The 19,196-nt window shown below is 42.9% G+C and overlaps 3 protein-coding genes across 5 annotated transcripts; 2 read left to right on the forward strand and 1 right to left on the reverse strand.

The window, feature by feature from the left end:
* On the forward strand, positions 1,332–13,989 carry LOC8077277 (protein GRIP). Of its 3 annotated transcripts, none has more exons than XM_021453885.1 (21): positions 1,335–2,009; positions 4,092–4,207; positions 4,504–4,673; positions 5,118–5,211; positions 5,915–6,001; positions 6,092–6,172; positions 6,421–6,546; positions 6,984–7,092; positions 7,170–7,249; positions 8,084–8,212; positions 8,291–8,391; positions 8,748–8,881; positions 8,969–9,066; positions 9,152–9,271; positions 9,909–9,936; positions 10,047–10,096; positions 10,508–10,579; positions 10,669–10,716; positions 11,682–11,787; positions 12,673–12,731; positions 13,522–13,989. In XM_021453885.1, the coding sequence occupies exons 1-21, from the start codon at positions 1,604–1,606 to the stop codon at positions 13,630–13,632; spliced, it is 2,325 nt and encodes a 774-aa protein (XP_021309560.1). In that variant the 5' UTR covers positions 1,335–1,603; the 3' UTR covers positions 13,633–13,989. The 3 variants fall into 3 exon arrangements, with proteins under 3 accessions (XP_021309561.1, XP_021309560.1, XP_021309562.1); XM_021453887.1 differs by having other exon boundaries at positions 1,877–2,009; positions 4,078–4,207; XM_021453886.1 differs by lacking the exons at positions 10,508–10,579; positions 10,669–10,716; positions 11,682–11,787; positions 12,673–12,731; positions 13,522–13,989 and adding an exon at positions 10,374–10,471 and having other exon boundaries at positions 1,332–2,009.
* Positions 15,680–17,011, forward strand: LOC8074227. The gene is made up of 2 exons (XM_002460638.2): positions 15,680–15,849; positions 15,947–17,011. Exons 1-2 carry the CDS (start codon positions 15,741–15,743, stop codon positions 16,732–16,734), a joined length of 897 nt encoding a protein of 298 aa, XP_002460683.1. The 5' UTR covers positions 15,680–15,740; the 3' UTR covers positions 16,735–17,011.
* On the reverse strand, positions 17,451–18,835 carry LOC8074228 (uncharacterized protein At4g14100). The gene is made up of 2 exons (XM_002462803.2): positions 18,275–18,835; positions 17,451–17,873 (listed from the first exon to the last, which is right to left on the reverse strand). The coding sequence occupies exons 1-2, from the start codon at positions 18,801–18,803 to the stop codon at positions 17,644–17,646; spliced, it is 759 nt and encodes a 252-aa protein (XP_002462848.1). The 5' UTR covers positions 18,804–18,835; the 3' UTR covers positions 17,451–17,643.

The following is a 19,196-nucleotide window of genomic DNA, read 5'->3' on the forward strand; positions in this document are numbered from 1 at the left end:
CACCACGCGTCGCCGCTCGCGATTCGCCACTGACGCGCAGGCAGGCGCTACGGCCTGTGCGGACACTCACGTTGCCGGCGTCCCCGCACTGCCGCTTCGGCGGCTCCGCTCCCCGGCATCGGGCGTCCCTGTGCCGCCGCGCGGCCAATCGGCCACGACGCCCGCTTTGCTTGGACTCAGAGGTAATAAAACTCAAATCCCTTTCCCTTTGTTGGTTCTATTAAATGTCATTTTCAATTGCAAAATAAAATTTATAGATATGCAATGTATTTGAACTACATGTATCTTTTATCTAAGCAAATCTAAACATTTTGTGTCGTTCATCCAAATTTTTTTACCATGGGCATACCCTGCTCCCAATTCCTGGATCCGCCACTACATCCAACCTCTATCAAGCCACTTGTAATCATCACAAGTCTTCCATGGCTTGATATCTGATACACCACTTCATGTCATCATGTGGTCTTATTGTTCATCGATCACAGCTTCACTTACTCTTCACCATTATTATCTTGGTCCATCACTACCAAGCTATCCACTCATGATTCACCGCCTCGATAGTTCGTCACCCATGAGCCTTTAGCTTGCCCTTCACAGTTGCAGCCTAGCCCATCGTAGCCAAGCCATGTTTCTTGATCTCTCTATGTAGCCTCAATGTCTTATCTCATATGTAATAAGATCCTTTTTATACTAGTTGAGCACTTGCAACATAACTGAGCCACCTCTCCACAATGGCTTTAAGTGTTGCTCACACTAGTGTGCATGTGTGACTAATTACTAGTATATCTCACATCAAACACGTATTGAATTGCGGCACATGAATAAAGTATTAAATATAAATAAAAAATAACTATTTGCACGAGACGAATATTTTAAGTTTAGTTAGTCGATAATTAAACATTTTTTACCAAATATAAATGAAAGTGCTACAGTATCCAAATTTAAAAGATTTTGGATCTATACACACCCCTACTACTATCGGCTTATCGCTCTCTCTCCTTTTTTTTTTACAAAACTTTGGAGATAATTGGAGCTGACCTCGGGATTCACCTCCATTCTCCGAGGCCTTGTTTAGTTCACTCTGAAAACCAAAAACTTTTCAAGATTCCCCATCACATCGAATCTTGTGGCACATACATGAAATATTAAATATAGACGAAAACAAAAACTAATTACACAGTTTAGCTGGAAATCACGAGACAAATCTTTTGATCCTAGTTAGTACATGATTGGATAATATTTGTCACAAACAAACGAAAGTGCTACGGTTCCGAAAAGTGAAACAAGGCCCGAGTTGTAAAGCTGTAACCGTTGCAGACATCCCACGCTAGACGCTACTGCCGCTGCCACAGTATCGCTTGATCGTAGGGCCCACCTGTCAGCTACAGGTGGCACGGCCGGGATCCAGCTCGTCGTCTCCTTGCCACCGACGGCGACCGCCCCCAACTCCTCTCCTCCCCCTCCGCCTTCACTGAGGTCACCTTAGATGCGGGTTTCCTTCTCCTCGTAAACCATAATCTCACCACGCCTCGCGCCCAATCGGACGCAAATACTCCTGGTCCAATCCCCTCGAGCGGAGCAGATTTGGATCCGGCTCGGCGAGATGGATCCCGAGGACACCACCCCGCCGGTGCCGAGCCAAGGGGATGCGGAGACAACTCCGCCGCCAGTGCTGGAAGTGGCGGCGGGGGAGGGCAGCCTGGCTAGCGGGGGCGAGGAGGCGGAGCGGGCCCACGAGGAGAAAGAGGAGCTCGCGCGGGAGGTCATGGAGCTCGGCCTCCAGAACGAGTACCTCAGGTCCCAGATTACCAGCGCCCAGCCGGTGGGTGACGCGGACGAGAGACTCGAACTCGTTAGGGGCTTGAAGGAGCAGGTGGAGAGGCTGAACAGGGAGGCGCAGGAGCAGCGGCTGACGCGGGAGGCCACGGAGAAGGCCCTGGAGCACGTCAACGTGGCCTACGCCGAGGCCGACGGCAAGGTGCAGGAGCTCACCGCCAAGCTCGCACAAGGTTAGCCGCCACTGCTCCTGAGCCTCTGAAGATGAAATTTGTAATCGGGCACCGACCACTGGTGAAGTTGGAACGATTCTCAGTACTTTTGCAATTTGCTAAGCTTATTGCTTTGTTTGTCCCTACTTTCCTTATTACTAGTTTGCCACATTGTGAGTAAGAACCTGTCCTTGCATGTTGTCAGCGAAAAGCCAAAAACCCAACCAACAACCGAAATGTTCCCTGCATTTATCAGCAAGGGCGCAGCTTCAATACGTGTTAGTTAAAGACGTGTCTTCCTAACAATTTGAATCATCCATCATGATTGTAGACAGTGGATTTGCTGTTGAACTTGTCTGTCATTCCGTAATATTGGAACAACTTTTCTTCCTAATGTATGCCTGGGATTATGAAGTACAAGCTGTTAAAATATCCACACCAATCACAATGGCTAGGGGATTGTTGGTTTTAGGAAATTGTATTTATTATAGGAGCGGATCCATTAAGAACTGATGGGCATGAGGTTTCTCAGATCAAAATACACTAATAGTTGTTCACGACAAAAGTAACAATGAAGCGAAGACCCCGATGGGGATGTCTCTATTGGCAGAAAGACACAGGTCAACAAAGGGTTAATATGAAAGTTGAGAAATCTTATTTACCTGGGATCGCCGGATCATTTTTACAGATGATGTTGGCTGTAGTATATTTAGTAACATAGTCAGGTTAGCTCAATCCGGTCTCTACTGTCTTTTTTTGATCGGCGGTCTCTACTGTCTTGGAGATTTCAGTAATGAAGGAGGACAAATATAAATACTCCCTGTGCTATATTTTCCTCTGGCCGTCTGCTCCTCTTGCTATACTTAGAAATTGGTTGTCAGTAGAGTGGGCATACACCATGTACCATACCATACCATACTAGAAACATCTATACTAGATTGAACTGTGACCACAGGGCTTATTTGTTCTTATAAAATTAAGGTTCCTGGTTTTTGTAACTGCCTATAAAAACTCAGTGCCTACCCCAACTTGCTTCAACTTCTTGTTGTTATGGAAACTCAGTAAATTCTCAAATGTTTAAAAAGGTGCTCCGGATGTCTCAATGGGCCTGCTTGGCTTCCATTTTTTACAGCCATTTCGGCTGCAGCTGCAATCTAGTTAGCTTATGGCACTATAGATGTTTTGTTTGGCTCCTGCAGCTGCAGCACAGCCACGGAGCCACATTCATCTCTTCCGATCACATCTAATATTTGTTGGATGTAATAGCATATAGGATCATTTTTGTTGTTGGCAATGACTTGAAGTAGCTAATTAGGGTTTTATAAAAGTTACTTTTACTTTTGTAGGCTAGAATACAAACAATTTTGATCTTTAATATCTACCATGATTACAATGACTGCAATGACATAATAGATTAAGGATTAAGCTTCTGTGATATGACTCATGGACTATGAATGTATTGTTATAATTTTGAGCCAATCACATGCTAATGTGTGTGTGTGTGATAGAGAAGAGGGAGACCTCTGGGCATCAATGTTGACCTGTAATGTCTGCCATGATAATAATGACTGCAATTGTATAATGGATTAAGGATTAAGCTTCTGTGCTACGACTCATGGACTATGTATGTATTGTTATAATTTTGACCCAACCACATGCTAATGTGTGTGATAGAGAAGAGGGAGCCCTCTGGGCATATGCAAGGAAAAGATGGTCATGTTCTGTAGTTCTTTTTCATTACAACTCTTCATCATGTTGGTTATTTGCTAAAAGGGTTTAAAACTGAAAAAATTGTAATTGTGAGGCGACTTTGAATAAATTGTCACTTTCCAGTTGTGATGTGCTTCATTCCACCTAGATCTGCCAACGGATAAGTGGTACAATGCATTAACTACTAAAGTGACATTTAGATCTTCAATAGGATAAACCTTTGTTTAGGCTCCGATTACACTTAATTTTCTGAATTTTACTCTGGAACTGTTGTATCTTAGCTTGATCAGAGTACACCTTGCTATATCATTATAATCTGTAATACAACCTAGTACTTGCTGCTACTTTTTTTTTGTTTCAGAATCTAATTCATCATTAGTTCCATGCATGTAGCTGAACAAAAAATGGAAAAGGAACTAAAAGAACGTGACGACAAATATGTTGAGCTGGATACCAAGTTTCAGAGGCTTCACAAGCGTGCAAAACAACGTATACAAGATATACAAAAGGTAACAAGTAACCAATTTTTTATCTGCCTTATCTTCACATTAGCTTGAAAAAAATAGTACATCTTTTACTCCACTGCTTCAGCCTCTCCCTAAATATGGAAGTTTTCAGCCATCCTATGTGCACACTAGCTTGAGAATAAACTAGTGCAATTTGATTCAACGATTGTTGTGGTGTAATCGACTCTTTGCTGCCTGTTTCTCATGTTTCATGAATGTCAAATAGTATTGTTGTCATCATATACGGAATTATTGAAACAAGACGTTGATCTTTAGTGTTTTTCCCTACACATTTACAGGAAAAAGATGACCTGGAAGCTCGGTTTAATGAAGTTAATCAGAAGGCTGAGCAGGCTGCTTCTCTGCAGTTAGCAGCACAGCAGGATCTGGAACGTGCTCGTCAGCAGGCTAGTGAGGCCTTAAGGTCAATGGATGCTGAAAGGCAGCAGTTGCGGACAGTTAACAGCAAGTGAGTGACTTTATTGATCTCATTGTACAATGTATGTGTCATCTTTAACATTGTGCAAATATAGCACTAGCCCTTTTGTTTCTCTTCTTGCTTGGGGTGGGTGAAACTGAGTGGTATAGTTATATGAAACCTGACTATGTTGAACTGCAGCTCCTCCATTATAGTTATAACCCTATATCTCATCTCATCTCTCAACATCATGCAATAGCACTAGGTTTTCATTTATCTCCTTTCTTGGGGTTGGTGGAAATGTTTAGTTATATGAATCCTGACTACGTTTAACTGCAGCTCCTCCAATAGTTATAATCCTATATTTATATCTGTAGACCAGCTTCTCCATTACTGATGCAAATAACATCTTCAGTCCTTTCCTGAAGATTTCCACAAATGACATGTTTATTTTCACATAATATACATCTTAAAATGAATGTGAACCATGTGTAGGTTGAGGGCTAACCTCGATGAGACACGTCTTGCCTTGGAGGCCAGAAACAATTCTCTTGAGAAACTGCAACAATCAGTGCTTGAGAAAGAGCAGGTATGTAAATGTAATGTTTCTTGCCAATTTTTTGTTTGGTGATCTTTAATAGTAGAAATGCATGGCCTAAAATTAGATATTAAGGTGTTGCAGGGCACATGGTTGAATTCTAAAAGTTCTTTTATAGCTTCAGGCGAGTGCCAAGATCTTCTATCTGGTTCTTATATGGAAGGAGGAATGGGACATAGTTCCAGCCAGCTAGTATTAGGATGACATTGACTGGGTGAATGCAGTTACTTATTTCTAAGATGTTGGTTTAGGTATCTACATATCCATCTATCTCTGAGCTGAAATAAGCAAGTAAAATTTTAAAGATTCCTGCTCATTTCAACAGTCCAATATATAGTTGCTTGCTTTTTTTTCCCCTCAAACATACCCATAAGCTGCATGCCATTGCATTATAGAAAAAATAATAATAATGCTAGGCTAGTTCAACTGCCTGCCACCACACATATGACACACACGGACTTAGAACAAGCGCACCACAAGTAACAGCCTGCCAGGCTGGAAACTATATAGAGAACCCCAACATATGTGTTGCTTGTATGACAGGATGTTGATGTATTTGGTCAGAACTAGCAATTATCTGTTCTGAGCTAAACTGGCATTATAGGGTCAAATCTACAGAACTGTAAATATAATAGCATTCTCTTATTTAGTTTATGTGACATGGACACAAGTGACTGATGTGATATTTGTAAAGTTGCTAGAGAAAGTTCAAGGATCCCTTCAATCTGCTGAAGATAAGAGGATGGCAATAGTTTCAGAGTTCACTGCTAAGCATCAGAAGGTAAGAGAAAAGTCCAGGAATGAAATTTGGGGAGCATGATTTCACAAAAAGCATTAAGGTTATCTAACTTCGCTTCTTTTTTGTCCTCAGCAAATAGAAAGCTTGCAGGCGCAGCTAGCTGAAGTTTCTGCAGAAAGGATGAAGGCATCTGAAACCATACAGTCTCTACAGGTAACTCCAGTGTATAGCATCATAATATTATCATGAAAACTATAATTTCCAGGTAGTATTTAGCTGTGTTAGTCTATTAGGTTAATGCTTTTAAACCTTATTACCATTTTCTGCTGTGTTTTACTGATAGCAAAGTAGTGACTAGTCACTAGTAACTGAACAAGACTAGTATGCTGGGGAAAAAATGGTGAATTAGAGTAAGCAATCATATTTACCTTCAATATTTGCATATAATTATACTTTTGCAGGCGGTATTAACAGAGAAAGATTCAGAAATAGCTGAAATCGAAGCAGCATCAACAGGTGAAGCTGCCCGGCTTAGAGCTGCTTTGGAGGAGGTTAAAGGGGAGCTCGCTCATCTAAAGGATGAACATGTATGTTTCTCTATTCTGTACTGAAACATGCCATTGCTGTACAAAGTTGAGCATACCTTGTCATAGATGCCAAATTCAAACTTGCGGACATATGAGCAGCTCTAGCTCTAAACTTCTAACGCTGATTAGTTTTATATAAACTATGAACTATGATAATCTGAAATTGATGAGATTAGTGCGTGCTGAGGATGGCATAATCACACAAGAAATGCTGAATAAAGTGATCTTTTGTGACTTAGAAACCCTGCCTATTATTTGAAGGGGACATGATGTATGGACATTTTTAGTAGATGACGGTAGCCTTATGTTTAAAAAGATTGAAACAGCTTGTAGACCTGACTTTAATTTAATTTAGTCTTGCTTCTGTTTGGTCAGAAGATCATTTATGATGTATGTAGGAACTAAGTAGAATTTGTCTAACTTCTACAATTACTCAGGAAAAGGAAAGGCAAAGCTGGGAGGCTACTTGTGAATCTCTCAGGTCAAAGCTGGAAGCATCAGAAAATGCATGCCTTAGATCTGAAAAAGAATCCGCCAAAGTTAAAAGTAAGTCTTTCAATACTTACTATTTTGATTTTAGTGCAAAATGGTTAAATCTATAAACCTGTTTGGATATTCTGCAGGTCAATTGGAATTAGAGCTGTCAGCACGAAATCAATTGTTACAAACCAAAGATTCTGATCTAATGGCTGCAAAACATGAGGTATATTTGTATGATGAGCTAAAGCTTAGTGAATATGAAGCAAAGTGAACTTGCCCTGATATTTTATGGCAAGTTTGGCATGACTCATATATGTCTAGGTCCTGCACAGCTGGAAGAGTTCATGTTGTTCATTCCTTAGTACCACTTCTTAAAGTTTTGTTCCTTGCTTGTTGTACACAATATCAATTAAAAGATAGGAAAACCATCTTCCGTTCTTGTATTGTAGTCTGTCTCCAGTGTATAAGTTGTATTGGGCGTTGAAGCTGCACATTTATTCTATTACGCTACAGTCATGTATTAATGTTTGTCATAATGGCATGTTTTTAGTCAAGTGACAGAAAACAATGCTATGTCATGCATATCTTTGCATCATTGCATGCACATTTGGTTTTCTGGAGATTAACACCATGATCTTCTGTGTGGAGGATTGGCAATTGGCATAGGGGACTCTAGAGTACAGAGGCTGGATGAAATAATAGATGGCTTCTCCTTAACAGCAGCGAAACTTTATTAACATTTGGAGTTAGAGAAGGGGACACTAGAGTACATAATAGATGGCTTCTCCAGTTCTCCTTAACAGCAGTGAAACTTTATTAACATTTGGAGTTAGAGAACTCACTTGTGAGAGACCTGGCTTGGCACACAGATGCTTATTTTTAAGCCTGAAAAGTTCTTTCAAATGGGTTTGAATCAGTTCATGGGGGAGGCCTAATGCAGTAATGCTAAGGACAAGTTTTCATTGACATTTTCAAATATAAATAGGGCATGTGCTGCAGCTGATAGTTGTATAAAAAATTAAAAAGGACTTCAAATTAAGCCTTTTGGTCTTTGCAGATTAGTCGACTGGAAAGTGAATTTTCTGCATACAAGGTCCGGGCACATGCACTTCTGCAAAAGAAGGATGCTGAGCTTACTGCAGCTAAAAGTTCAGATTTGATTAAAGAACATGAAGAGGCCATAAGGGTAATGCCATTTTTTTATCTAGTCTGATGTAACCAAAGTTTTTGACTGATTTGATCGTTTGCATCCCTTTTAATCAAGGAAGCTGAAAAGGAGGTGGCAGCTGCTTTAGCAGAAAGAGATAAAGCAATCGATGATCTCCAAAAAGCAGAATCCAGACATGGTGATGAAGTTGAGGCAAGGTAGGGCCACTTAACCTTCTGCTCAGTAAAAGTAAATCTTACAGGCTTCCATCAGTGCTTGATGTGCTTCATTTGAACCTTCATAAAGGAAATTATGGTCTCCAGCTTAGTTTGTTAAATATGCTATCTGCAGCAGTTGCAGTTCTTTTAACTTTAACTATGCTTGGAGATCACTAGAAAAAGTAGTACGCATTTTATCAAGCCAGCAACACTAGGCATGTTATTACTCTTGGTGTTAACTTACTGTTGTTCGCAACACTAATCCTGTTAGTTGATGTAATATGTGTTATTGCATCAACATTTTCTGTTTGTGTTTTTATTGTTTACCAAGTATTCACTATTTATTTTTCATTCAGAGATATGGCTCTTGCTGATGCTGAGAAAAAGCTAAAGGATGTAATGAAGAAGTTAGATTCTGTTACTTCTAATTTCATCTCAGAAAAAGAATCCTGGGAGAAAAACTTGTCGAATGTAGAGGAAAGCTGGAGATGTAAGATGCTGAATCTATTTACTTTAGAAATCTCTCCTTTCTTTTGATGGGAACCAATTACAAAAATTATGAATGCCAATGGTGCAGTGAAATGTGAGTCTTTGAAGGCTCAGAGCAATGGCCATGTTGATGATGAACTTCAAAAGAATTTAGGAGAGCTGACACTAAAATATGAGAAACTGAAGGTTTCTTCCTGGACAATCACTCATGTTATCTGCATGCCTTATTATGTCTTTGATCCAGTATTTTAATATATATGTGGTTTTTCAGGAAGAGCATCAATCATTCCGTGATATAGCTGATAGAATGATTGAAGACAAGGAACGAGAGATAGCTAAACTCCTCAAAGAAAACAGAGACCTTCACCAGTCATTAGATGCTAGACCAGCAGTAAGTTGTTTTCCTTAAGCCACTCATTGCTACCTTTATTACCTATAGAGAAGCAGTGGTGGAAGAACCACATCGGAACTGTGTCGATGTCCAGATGTGGTCAAAGCACTCAGAGCCTGTTTGGATGTTGTAGTTTAGAAAAAATGTGGCATCAAGAAACTAGAGTTTTAGAAATCAGCGAGACAGTATCATATCATTAGAAAAAAGGGGTCTGGAATGGATTTTCTAAACTACTCCCTCCGGTCCAAATTATAAGACATTTTGGCTTTTCTTGATACGTTCTTTTGCTATGCACTTAGATATGCACTGTGTCTAGATACATAGTAAAAAAAATGTATCTAGAAAGCCAAAACGTCTTATAGTTTGGAACGGAGGGAGTACAAAACACCGCCTTTTAAGCAATACTATGGTTTTTAAAACTAAGAGATCTGTTACATCGAAGCATCTTCTAGTTTTGAAAACCAAAGAAAAAAATCTTTAGAGCTGCATTATTTTTTAAGAACTCGAAAAAAAATCTTGGCATCTAATTAAGGCTTTACTAACTACGCCCACCATTCCTTGTGATACTTTGTATTCTACAAAATTTAAAATAGGACCTATTGACTATGTTGATGATATTATTGCTTTGATGTCACAGGTTAGCAACAATGATTATCAAAGTCAAGGTAATTTTTTATTACTAGTATCACGTTTCATTCTCCAATCTTGCCTGTATTCTTCCTCAGTTAAATGGCTGTAGTTTTTTCCACTAATTATCATTGCCCTGTATTTGCAGGACCTGTTAAGGAGACAATGAGTGTTGAATTGGCTGAGCAACAAATTTTGGTACTTACCCGTTCCCCTGAAAAATGAACTAGGAAATGCGTATAAATGTTGCAATTGGGATTAATTGGTATTGTATCAACGGGTTTAGTCTAAAATAGGACTTTTACCCTGTATTTTGCACCTTTCTATGGCTGATTTGGTTGAGATAGTGCTTTGATGTTGGACCAAAACTCTATTTATTCAAACTAGAACACCTTGGTGCTTAGTGATACACTGGTAGAATGCGTTTTCTTAGATGAGATTATTATTAACTTATACTCCATGCCTACATTTTCAGCTTCTCGCATGGCAACAAGTGAAAATTTTCAGCTATTTATTCAAATAGAGAACTTTGGTGCTTAGTGATACTCTGTCAGAATGAATTTGCTTAGATGAGAAAGATTATGAACTTCTGCATCCCTACATTTTCAGCTTCTCGCACGACAACAAGCACAACGAGAAGAGGAATTGGCTCAGTCACAGAGGCATATCTTAGCGCTTCAAGTAAGTTATCAACTTAGCAGGTATTCTTCATATTCTTTCCAGTTTGGGTGTCAAGTGAATAAGCTTTTGTTTTCCTTTCTTTTCTTCAGCAAGAAATTGAAGAGCTCGAGCGTGAAAATCGTCTCCATGATCAACAGGTGGGTCATTTGAGATTTGAGTTCTCCATAGTCAGTTTCATACCTCTGATTAGTTGTGCGAAGTGATCTTGCCATTCTGCATTTGATCCTTCTAGTTATGGAATGTCAACTAGCATTAAATTTGATTTCTCTCTTTACCAAGATTTCTTCAATAGGAAGCACAATACAATGTAAAGAGTATCTGTGTTAAATCATAATTTCCTCTTATTATTCCTGGAACCTGAAGTAGCTTTGCTGAAAGCCTATTTAGCTAATTGTGGTTACTATTGATACTGAAGTCATGTTTTTCTCCATGTATAAACTATTTGGATATTTGGCCTTGTTGCTACTGCAGTGAGAAAAAAGTTATAAAATGTTAAGAAGTTGGAACACATAGCATTGGGACCGAACGTTGTTCTAGACGCGTATTGATCCTTAGGCCGTAAGCTCTGGAATATCACTGGCTTTCTGGAATTCCAGGTGCTGCAGATCTAGTGACTTTTACACGAGGCAATGATAGTGTAAAGTAAGCATGTGCATGTTAGTGTTCACTCATTTATTACCCAAGGGGTAGTTTTTTAACTTGTTTAAACCTATAAACATATCTTCTAGTTCTTTGCCACATTAAAAAGAAGCTGGATTATCCAGATAAGAGTTGCAGAATTCACCTTTGTGTGCTCTAGAATTCCAGGTAAAAGATATTTAGTTGAAGATAAAGATCGAGTTGAGATGTTGGTTTGACCCCCTTATTTCACTGTAGATCTTAACAACAGCTTCTGTGTGTAGTGTCAGTTTATTTTGTTCTTTTATGTTATCTGTATTATTTCTGGTGTTTGTAATCTTGCATACTTAAAATATATTTTGTTTTGTGTCATGATAAAACTAGAAAAATGAGTTACTGATTCATTGGTTTGAGTTTTTATATGTCTTGTTTTTGCTAGGAGGCTTCATATCGGCATGCCTTATTTTGTCTGATTTTATTGTAGGAAGCAATGTTGAAAACCGAGCTTCGCAATATGGAGAGATCACAAAAGCGAGAAGGAATAGATATGACATATCTCAAAAATGTGATTCTAAAGCTTCTTGAAACAGGTAATTGGAACTTTTTATGCTCTCTAGTTGCTGCAGGCTGACAGATATGATATTATCAGTTGGAACAAATCCATTTTTGTCTCCTATCTCTTGCGTTTGTCTAATTTTGACCTCCAACCACAAAAACGGGTAAATTTGGCATCTTGACTACCAATACCGTTCAATTTTAGACCCTGTTTGGTTTTGGTAGATTTCTGGTGGCTTGAGCCCATCTATCAGCATGGGCCCACATGTAAGACGCTTCATCTCTCTCTCTCCCTCCTTTTCTCACCACCACCGCCTCCATCTCCCTCTCCCCTCCTCTCTGTGCCACTGTTGCCTCCCTCTCACTATTCACGGCGCCGCACTTGACTGCACTAAAGGAGGCGTGCGCTCAGAGTCTCCACTCCCTTTTATCTTCTGCCGACCTGCCACAACAGCCCCCTCCCTCCTCCATATCTCTCATTCAGTGCACGGCGAGATTGGCCTCACAGCTGTCCCCACGTCTGACGTTGCTCCATGGTGTGGCGGATCCCTTTCTCCCTTCATATCATCTCCTGTGACGAGCAAGGGATGTTCTACGGCTGCACATGTGTATGAGGCGGCAGGGTGGTCTGCACACAACAGAGGCGAGTGCAGCGGCTGCGGCAGCACAAAAGTGAGCACATTGGACACAGCTATGGGATGGTGGCGTTGGGAGAGGGAGGCATGGAGGGAGAGATAGAGCATATGACAGGTGGGGGTTCAAGCTACTTGAAAACCACCAAAACTACCGAGGGGTTAAATTTGAACAGTATTAATGGTTGATGTGCCAAATTTACCTGGGGGTTAAATTAGATAAACGCAAGGTGGTTGGGCTAAAAATGCACTTATTCCTTGTCAATTTGAATTTTTTTTGTGGCACAGGGGAAGTGGGGGCGTTGTTGCCTGTGGTTGGGACGTTACTACAGTTTAGTCCTGACGAGGTAAACTTGTATTCTCATTGAAGTTTATTCTTGCTGCTGATGCAGTGCTGCTTGCTTCTCTATCTTCTAGTTCTGATATGGTTGTTTTTACATGATATATGATACACTACATAAAGGATTCTAGTTCTATTCTACTAAATATGTAACTAAGTTAATCTCAGGTATTGTAAGGGTTAGAAAAGAAATATGGTATTCATGAGGATATGAAAGTACTAAAATAAAATCATGCAACATGTTTCCATAACATATCATCTATACTATGTTATCCTTTGATAACTATGTTTTTGTTTCTAAAGTAAGAGCTTAGATCTCATTTACTGCACAGAATGGTCTGTTTAATTGATTCTATCTGCTTGCTGGGCTTATTTATGGATATAAAGCTAGATATCCCATTGTATAGTTGATTTGGCTGGTTTTATTCACGAACCAGAATCTGTTGTGCCATTGTATTTATAAAGCATCATAACGGTTAGAAGTATTGAAATGATGGGCTAGACCTTTATCTCGTATTTTTTTATGACTTTGGGAATGCTCAACCCATAGTTAGCTGCTGACATTAAGAATTTTATATTAACCTAACTCATTAAAGCAACCTTCCTTTTTATCAGTGGTGGTGATGCTGGACACTTCGTTATTTATGTATTCAGTTTGTGAAAGAAAAAAAATCTTATTAGGTTAGGGCAAGCTACAACTATGACCATTGTACCCATGATGTTTGAAAATGCACACTAATTGCCAGTTTCATCATTTTGAATGTGAGTTTGACGCTTCCTTGTTTGGAACCTGGCAGCTCAAAAAGTGCCAGCAAGGTGTCCTTTCAAGTGTGGCTTCTTCACAAGCTGCTGCAGTGTCAGATGGCACAACCACACCGAATTCATTCTTTGCCAGATTCTCATTCTAACGGAGGTTTAAGGCTTTGCTCTTGAGGATCTGCAGTCTAGCTAGGGGAGAAGATGTCCTGAGCCTTCAGATTCACAGTTTTGCTGATTGTAGGGAACGCTTATTCATTTATTATTTACAAGGCGTCCATTCCCCTTCTCCTTTTGTAAAAGTAGTGTACATATGGCCCACAGCAGAGTCAAGATAAGGAATGTAATGGAGTATATATTTGTGCAAGTGACATGATATATAGCAGCTCATGTTAGGCTATCGAGTGTCGAGGGGAATGGTTTATAGACTGTTGTACAATTTTTATTGAACACTCTTGAGGATTCAGGGATCATGTTTTACTTTGAACTGTTGAGTGTTGTCTCCTCCAGTCCGTTTGTTAAGAAATCATTCAAAGGCAGATGTTCTTGTTTGATACAATCTAAGAGCATCTCCAAGGGACTTTGCAAATGAATTTTGCATTTGGTGTTGTTTGCAAAGTCTCAAACTCATTTGCAAAGTCTAAAAATAGTCCAACTCCAAGGGACTTTGCATTTAGACTTGGCAAACCCAAAGTGTAGACTCCACCTTTGAATTTTTTTTCACCGATCGCGCCCGCGCGTTTTTTTTTTCCCTTCGCGCCATTTTGACATACATCGTGTGTGCCCGTCGCCGTCCAGGTCAAGTCGCCGCCAGTTGCTGCCCAGCCCAGGTCTTCGCGTCAGTTGCCGCCTAGCCCAGGCCGCGTTCGTCGTTCGTCGCCGTCGTCGTTCGCGTCAGTTCGGCTCCGTCCACCTCCGTCCTCCTCCGAGGGAAGGTCCCCGTGAGTGAAGGTCCACCTCCGTTCCCGCGCCGTGGCCGCGTACGTCGTCCAGACGTGGCCGAGGGGACAGAGTCCGACGTGGAAGGCCGAAATTGTAGATGCAAAGTGATGGGAAGGTTTGCATATATGCAATGCCTCAACCTCTATTTGCAAAGTTAACCAAATTGCAAACCTTATTTGCAAAACCATTGGAGGGGTATTTTCTACTCTTTTTTGCAAATAAGGTAATGCAAAGTTTGTTTGCAAAGCCCTTGGAGATGCTCTTACACATTCTATGGCAATGCACAAGGTTCGTTTCACAACCAAAAGGGGAGCGGGAAAAAGAAAAAGAAAAGAAAATTCCAAACGATTTGGGTGCTTTCCTCAGGTTAGTCATTTCTATGTATAATAAACAAAAAAAAAATTATATAGAAGTGGACCTTCACCAGGAAAGCCTCGTACTTGTGCGGTGGTAAGCTTGTTGGCTTTGGTTCTTGTTCCTAAAAGTAGGATAGTAGGATTGAAAACGGTATGGATATTTTTTTGACTAGATTCGAGACCGAATCTGTTATAAAAGGGGTTTAAATCTGTCCATATCCGAGTACGCATATTCAAAACACCCGATACCGCATCTGTATTTGAATTATGATGTCGATATCTAATCGTATCATATCCAGCATAGTTGACATTATCTATATTATCAGTAATATCCGTCCATATACAATCCATTTTCATCCATACTTAAAAGGGATCGTTGATACAAAAATAAAGAAAAACATACACTAAAAGATTAAAAGAGCATTTTCTTTGCATATATGAATACAAGAAATATTCTCCATCACATCAAGCCATGGCATTAATCTGCAATGGCAAAATGGCTGATTTATGGATCCTCCAACTCATTTCCTCCTCATATAAGTCATAATAACACACAATTGCTACCTGCTACTACTATACGTTGTTGGGCAGGGGAGATTTGAAGAAACCACTGAATGCAAAAATATACGTTGCGATTATCATACCATATATAACCGCGGTGGCGCCCACCGTCATCAAACACCGCTAATCGCCGTGATTATCATGCCATAAACAGCGTGACTCCGCAGATATCGGAAGGCCCCAAAGGGCAGTGAGAACACCCAGGGCTGTGGGCCGAGCCGAGCCGTGACAAATTTTTTCAAAAGGGCGGTTGGAAGACGCAAGACGACCGTTGGAGGAGGAGCCTCCGCTTAAAAAAAGCCTCCTCGGCTCCTCGCCTCGTCTTCCAAACCCGAGCGAAAAAGAAAAGGACCGGAGGCCAAGCGAGAAGCAATCTCCTCCCCCGGCCAGCCGACCGACCCATGGACCGCCGTCCGCCGCTCGCCGTGTCCCCGCGCCGCCTCCGCCCGCGTCCGCACCGGGTGCCCCGCCCGCCCCTCGTGCCGGCCTCCTCCGTGCAAACGCCTCCAGGTACGACCGCCGGCTGATCCGATCCCAGCCCCATCCTCCGCCTTCGTGCTCTGATTCAGTTCTCCCGATCCGACGCGCGCTCATCTCAACTCTGCAGGATCGATGAAAAAGGCGGCGGCGGCGGCGGCGGTGGCCCCGATGCGCGCGTCCGTCTGCGCGATCCCGTCGCCGGTCCGCTTCGAGCCCAGCCCGATGCGCGCCTCCATCTCCGCGCTCCCGTCGCCGATCCGCGCCGCCGAGCCGAGCCCGATGCGCGCGTGCATGGCCTCCAGGCTCCAGCCCCCAAGGCGCGTCAAGCTCGACCTGCCCCCGATGGCGAGGGCGGCCGAGAAGGAGAACCTCCTCCCCGCCGCGGCGCCGTCGACGACACCCCCGGCGGCGAGAGGGGCGGGGTTTGAGAAGGAGAACATCCTCCTCCCGGCCGGCGCGGACGCCCACGACGAGCTGGTGGCGCTCAACCTCGCCGCGATAGCCGCGGGCACGCCGGCTGGTGGCCCGCTCTTCGTGCGCGGCAGGCTCTACGACGCCTACTCGGCCCGCCGCAACGAGCGGCTCAAGCGCAAGCAGGGTTTTCCCTACTACTCCGAGGAGTTCGCGCCCGCGGCTTCGGTGGACCCCGAGGCGATCGCCGAGGACCCCTTTGTCGCCGTCCAGCTATCCAAGCGCCGCGTCGCCAAGAAAGCCTACACCGCAAGCGGCGCCGAGTCCGTGAGGAGGTCTGCGCCAGCCATCGACTTCGCGGCGGGCCGTGGCGGAGGCTTGGGGCCGAGGTCCTCCCTCAGGAGCAGTAAGGAAATGAAGAAGCCTTCCGCCGCATCCGGCACTGTTTCCGTGGCTATCAAAGAGAGGAGGGTTAACCCCAGGTCGTCGGCTCGCCGGTTCTGAGGGCAGTTTTCTGAATTTGGTGGTCGGAATTATAAGTGGGTTCAATCATATGTCGATCTAACATTTTGCATATATCCTTGTGGGCAGTTTTCTGTATTTGGTGCTTGGAATTATTATCATGCTCTTCTGTGGTTCACAGTTTCACAGTACTAGTGTAGCATGCTTGACTGCTTGTCAATTGGCATAATTTATGCTGAATAGGTGGGATGAACTCTATTGGCAAATTCAGAGCCTTGTTTTATGCTTCCAATTGTGATATATTGTTAGTTTGATGCAACATTGTTTGTTGATGTTCTTCAGATTACTATTTTTCTTGTGCTATCAAGCACTTCATAATTTTGCCATTGTGTGGTTTATTGGCCACAATTCCAGGTCGATCAGTCTTTCACACCTCTCAATACTTCTGAACCTTTGTTGTCTTTTTGGCACTCTGACAGCAATGATCCCACGGCTATCTGGTCATATCCAGGATGAGAAATAAGTTGAATCGCCTCTTCTGAACCTTTGTTGTCTTTTTTGTTTGTTTGCTTGGGTTCACATTTCTTAGGAAATTTTGTGAGTTGTGGCTATATATTCTGAAACTAAAGTGGTGTATTGAGCATGAATCCGGAAGCAGACATCGTGATTTCGCAATTTACCGGTCTGAACTGACACATCTCAGATCAGGCCTTCCCAAAAACAACACCCTGTACTGGTTGTAGAAGCTGCACAACACCTGGTGCTCAAGCTCAACAATATACTAATGATCCACTCAACCTGAGGAAGATCCTTATTAATCTTTCTAGATCTAGATTGTTAGTTCTAAATGTGCCTCTCATAATTCAGAGCATATATCTGTTGTTTTGGACAGGAGCAACAATATAGGAAATTAAAATGAGGAGGCATTAGTTAGTTAATAATACAGTACAATCAAGACGTTGCTGCAGCTCCTGCAAGCTTCCTGAGTAACCTGCTAGCCACCTCAAGTCCATCCCCAGCCTCCTCACCACTACCCCTTGCTGCATTGTCATTTCTCTTCCCTTCTTCTTCGTCGTCGTTGTCATCGTCCGTGAAGCAGTATGCAGGTGCCTGCCACTGCGCGTCCTCCTCCAGCTCCACTCCGGGCTCGAAGCTCATCACGTACTGCTGGATCCCCGTCACTGCACATGCGATTTGATTGTTAGGTCCGTACAGCTCAACTTTGTTTTTTTTTTTAAAAAAATAGCTTTATAAATATCTTTCGCTGAGCTATTTAAAAAAAATGTTTGATAAAATAGCTTTATCAATTACTTTTTTATAGATGAGAGAGAGAAATGAGAGAGAGCTACAATAAACTATTTTTTTCAGCTTCATCCGATCCCAACTCATGTCACGAGAACAAAAATAACTTCACCGGGAAACAAACAAGTGTTTGGGAAAAAAAAGAAAAAAACAGGTCCCTTAGTCAGGAAATGAACCTAATAGGTCCACAATTGGCTGAACTGAACGTCTGAACCTCCGGGTTCCGTTCATGGCAATCAAATGAAAGCCTAGAAAGAAATTGTTAAAATTGTTAGAGTACCATCGACGAAGTCCCAGCGCACGGGCCGCCCCGTGCGCGCCTCCTCGTAGTAGAAGATGAACCCGGCCTTGCCCCACAGGTGGCAGTCGATCCCGCCGGCGACTCGGCGGCCCAGGTACTGGGCGCCGCCGCCGGAGAGCCACCATGGCGGGAGCACGCCGACGGGGAACCGCTCGACGCGGCAGGCCCTGGAGTCGAAGTAGAAGGTGGTGCCGTTGTTCCACTCCACGTCGTAGAGCGGGTCGGGCGACAGCTGGTGGCGCACCAGGTTCAGGTTCCGCCGCCGCGGCCAGTCGTAGTAGAGGTCCGTGATGCGCAGCGGCGGGCCCGTCGACGCGTCCGAGTAGTTGGTCAGGTTCGTGAACAGCACCGCGTGGAAACGCTCCGGCCACGGCGTCGGCGTCGGCGACGGGGGCGGGTCGGAGCCGGACGGATGCTCTGCCGTCGTGTTCGTCGCCGTCGCCGTCGCGGTGGCCGCCGCGAGCAGGAGGAGGAAGAGCAGCGGGGACCATCGGGCGGTGGGCGCCATGTCGCGCGAGCTGGGGGACGACTGCGAGCGGAGGGGGGGGGGGGGGGGGGCTTATCTTTGCTGTGTCCTCGTGTCGGCTGCTGGTGGTCAGTGCCTCGTGGCCACAGGGAATTGAATTTTCTCTCTATTTCTCTTTTTTTTTAAAAAAAAAATAGAGAACAGAACTCCCCTAGTCACGTGTTTCCTTGACAAATCGCCGGACATCAACTACATACTATTCTCTGTTGGTTTGAAACAGTGTTTTTTGCATCAGCGGGAGCCGAATTTTAGCCAGAATATAACATTCAGAGAACTCAGAAGTCATAAAGGTTTTGATCTCCCCAAACAGTGATGTGAATGTGATGAGTATCGAGTGGAAAAAGATCTGGAAGCTCAAAGTTCCTTCAAACTTGA

Source organism: Sorghum bicolor, chromosome 2 (assembly GCF_000003195.3).
Source record: "Sorghum bicolor cultivar BTx623 chromosome 2, Sorghum_bicolor_NCBIv3, whole genome shotgun sequence".
In the NCBI taxonomy this organism is placed as follows: domain Eukaryota; kingdom Viridiplantae; phylum Streptophyta; class Magnoliopsida; order Poales; family Poaceae; genus Sorghum; species Sorghum bicolor.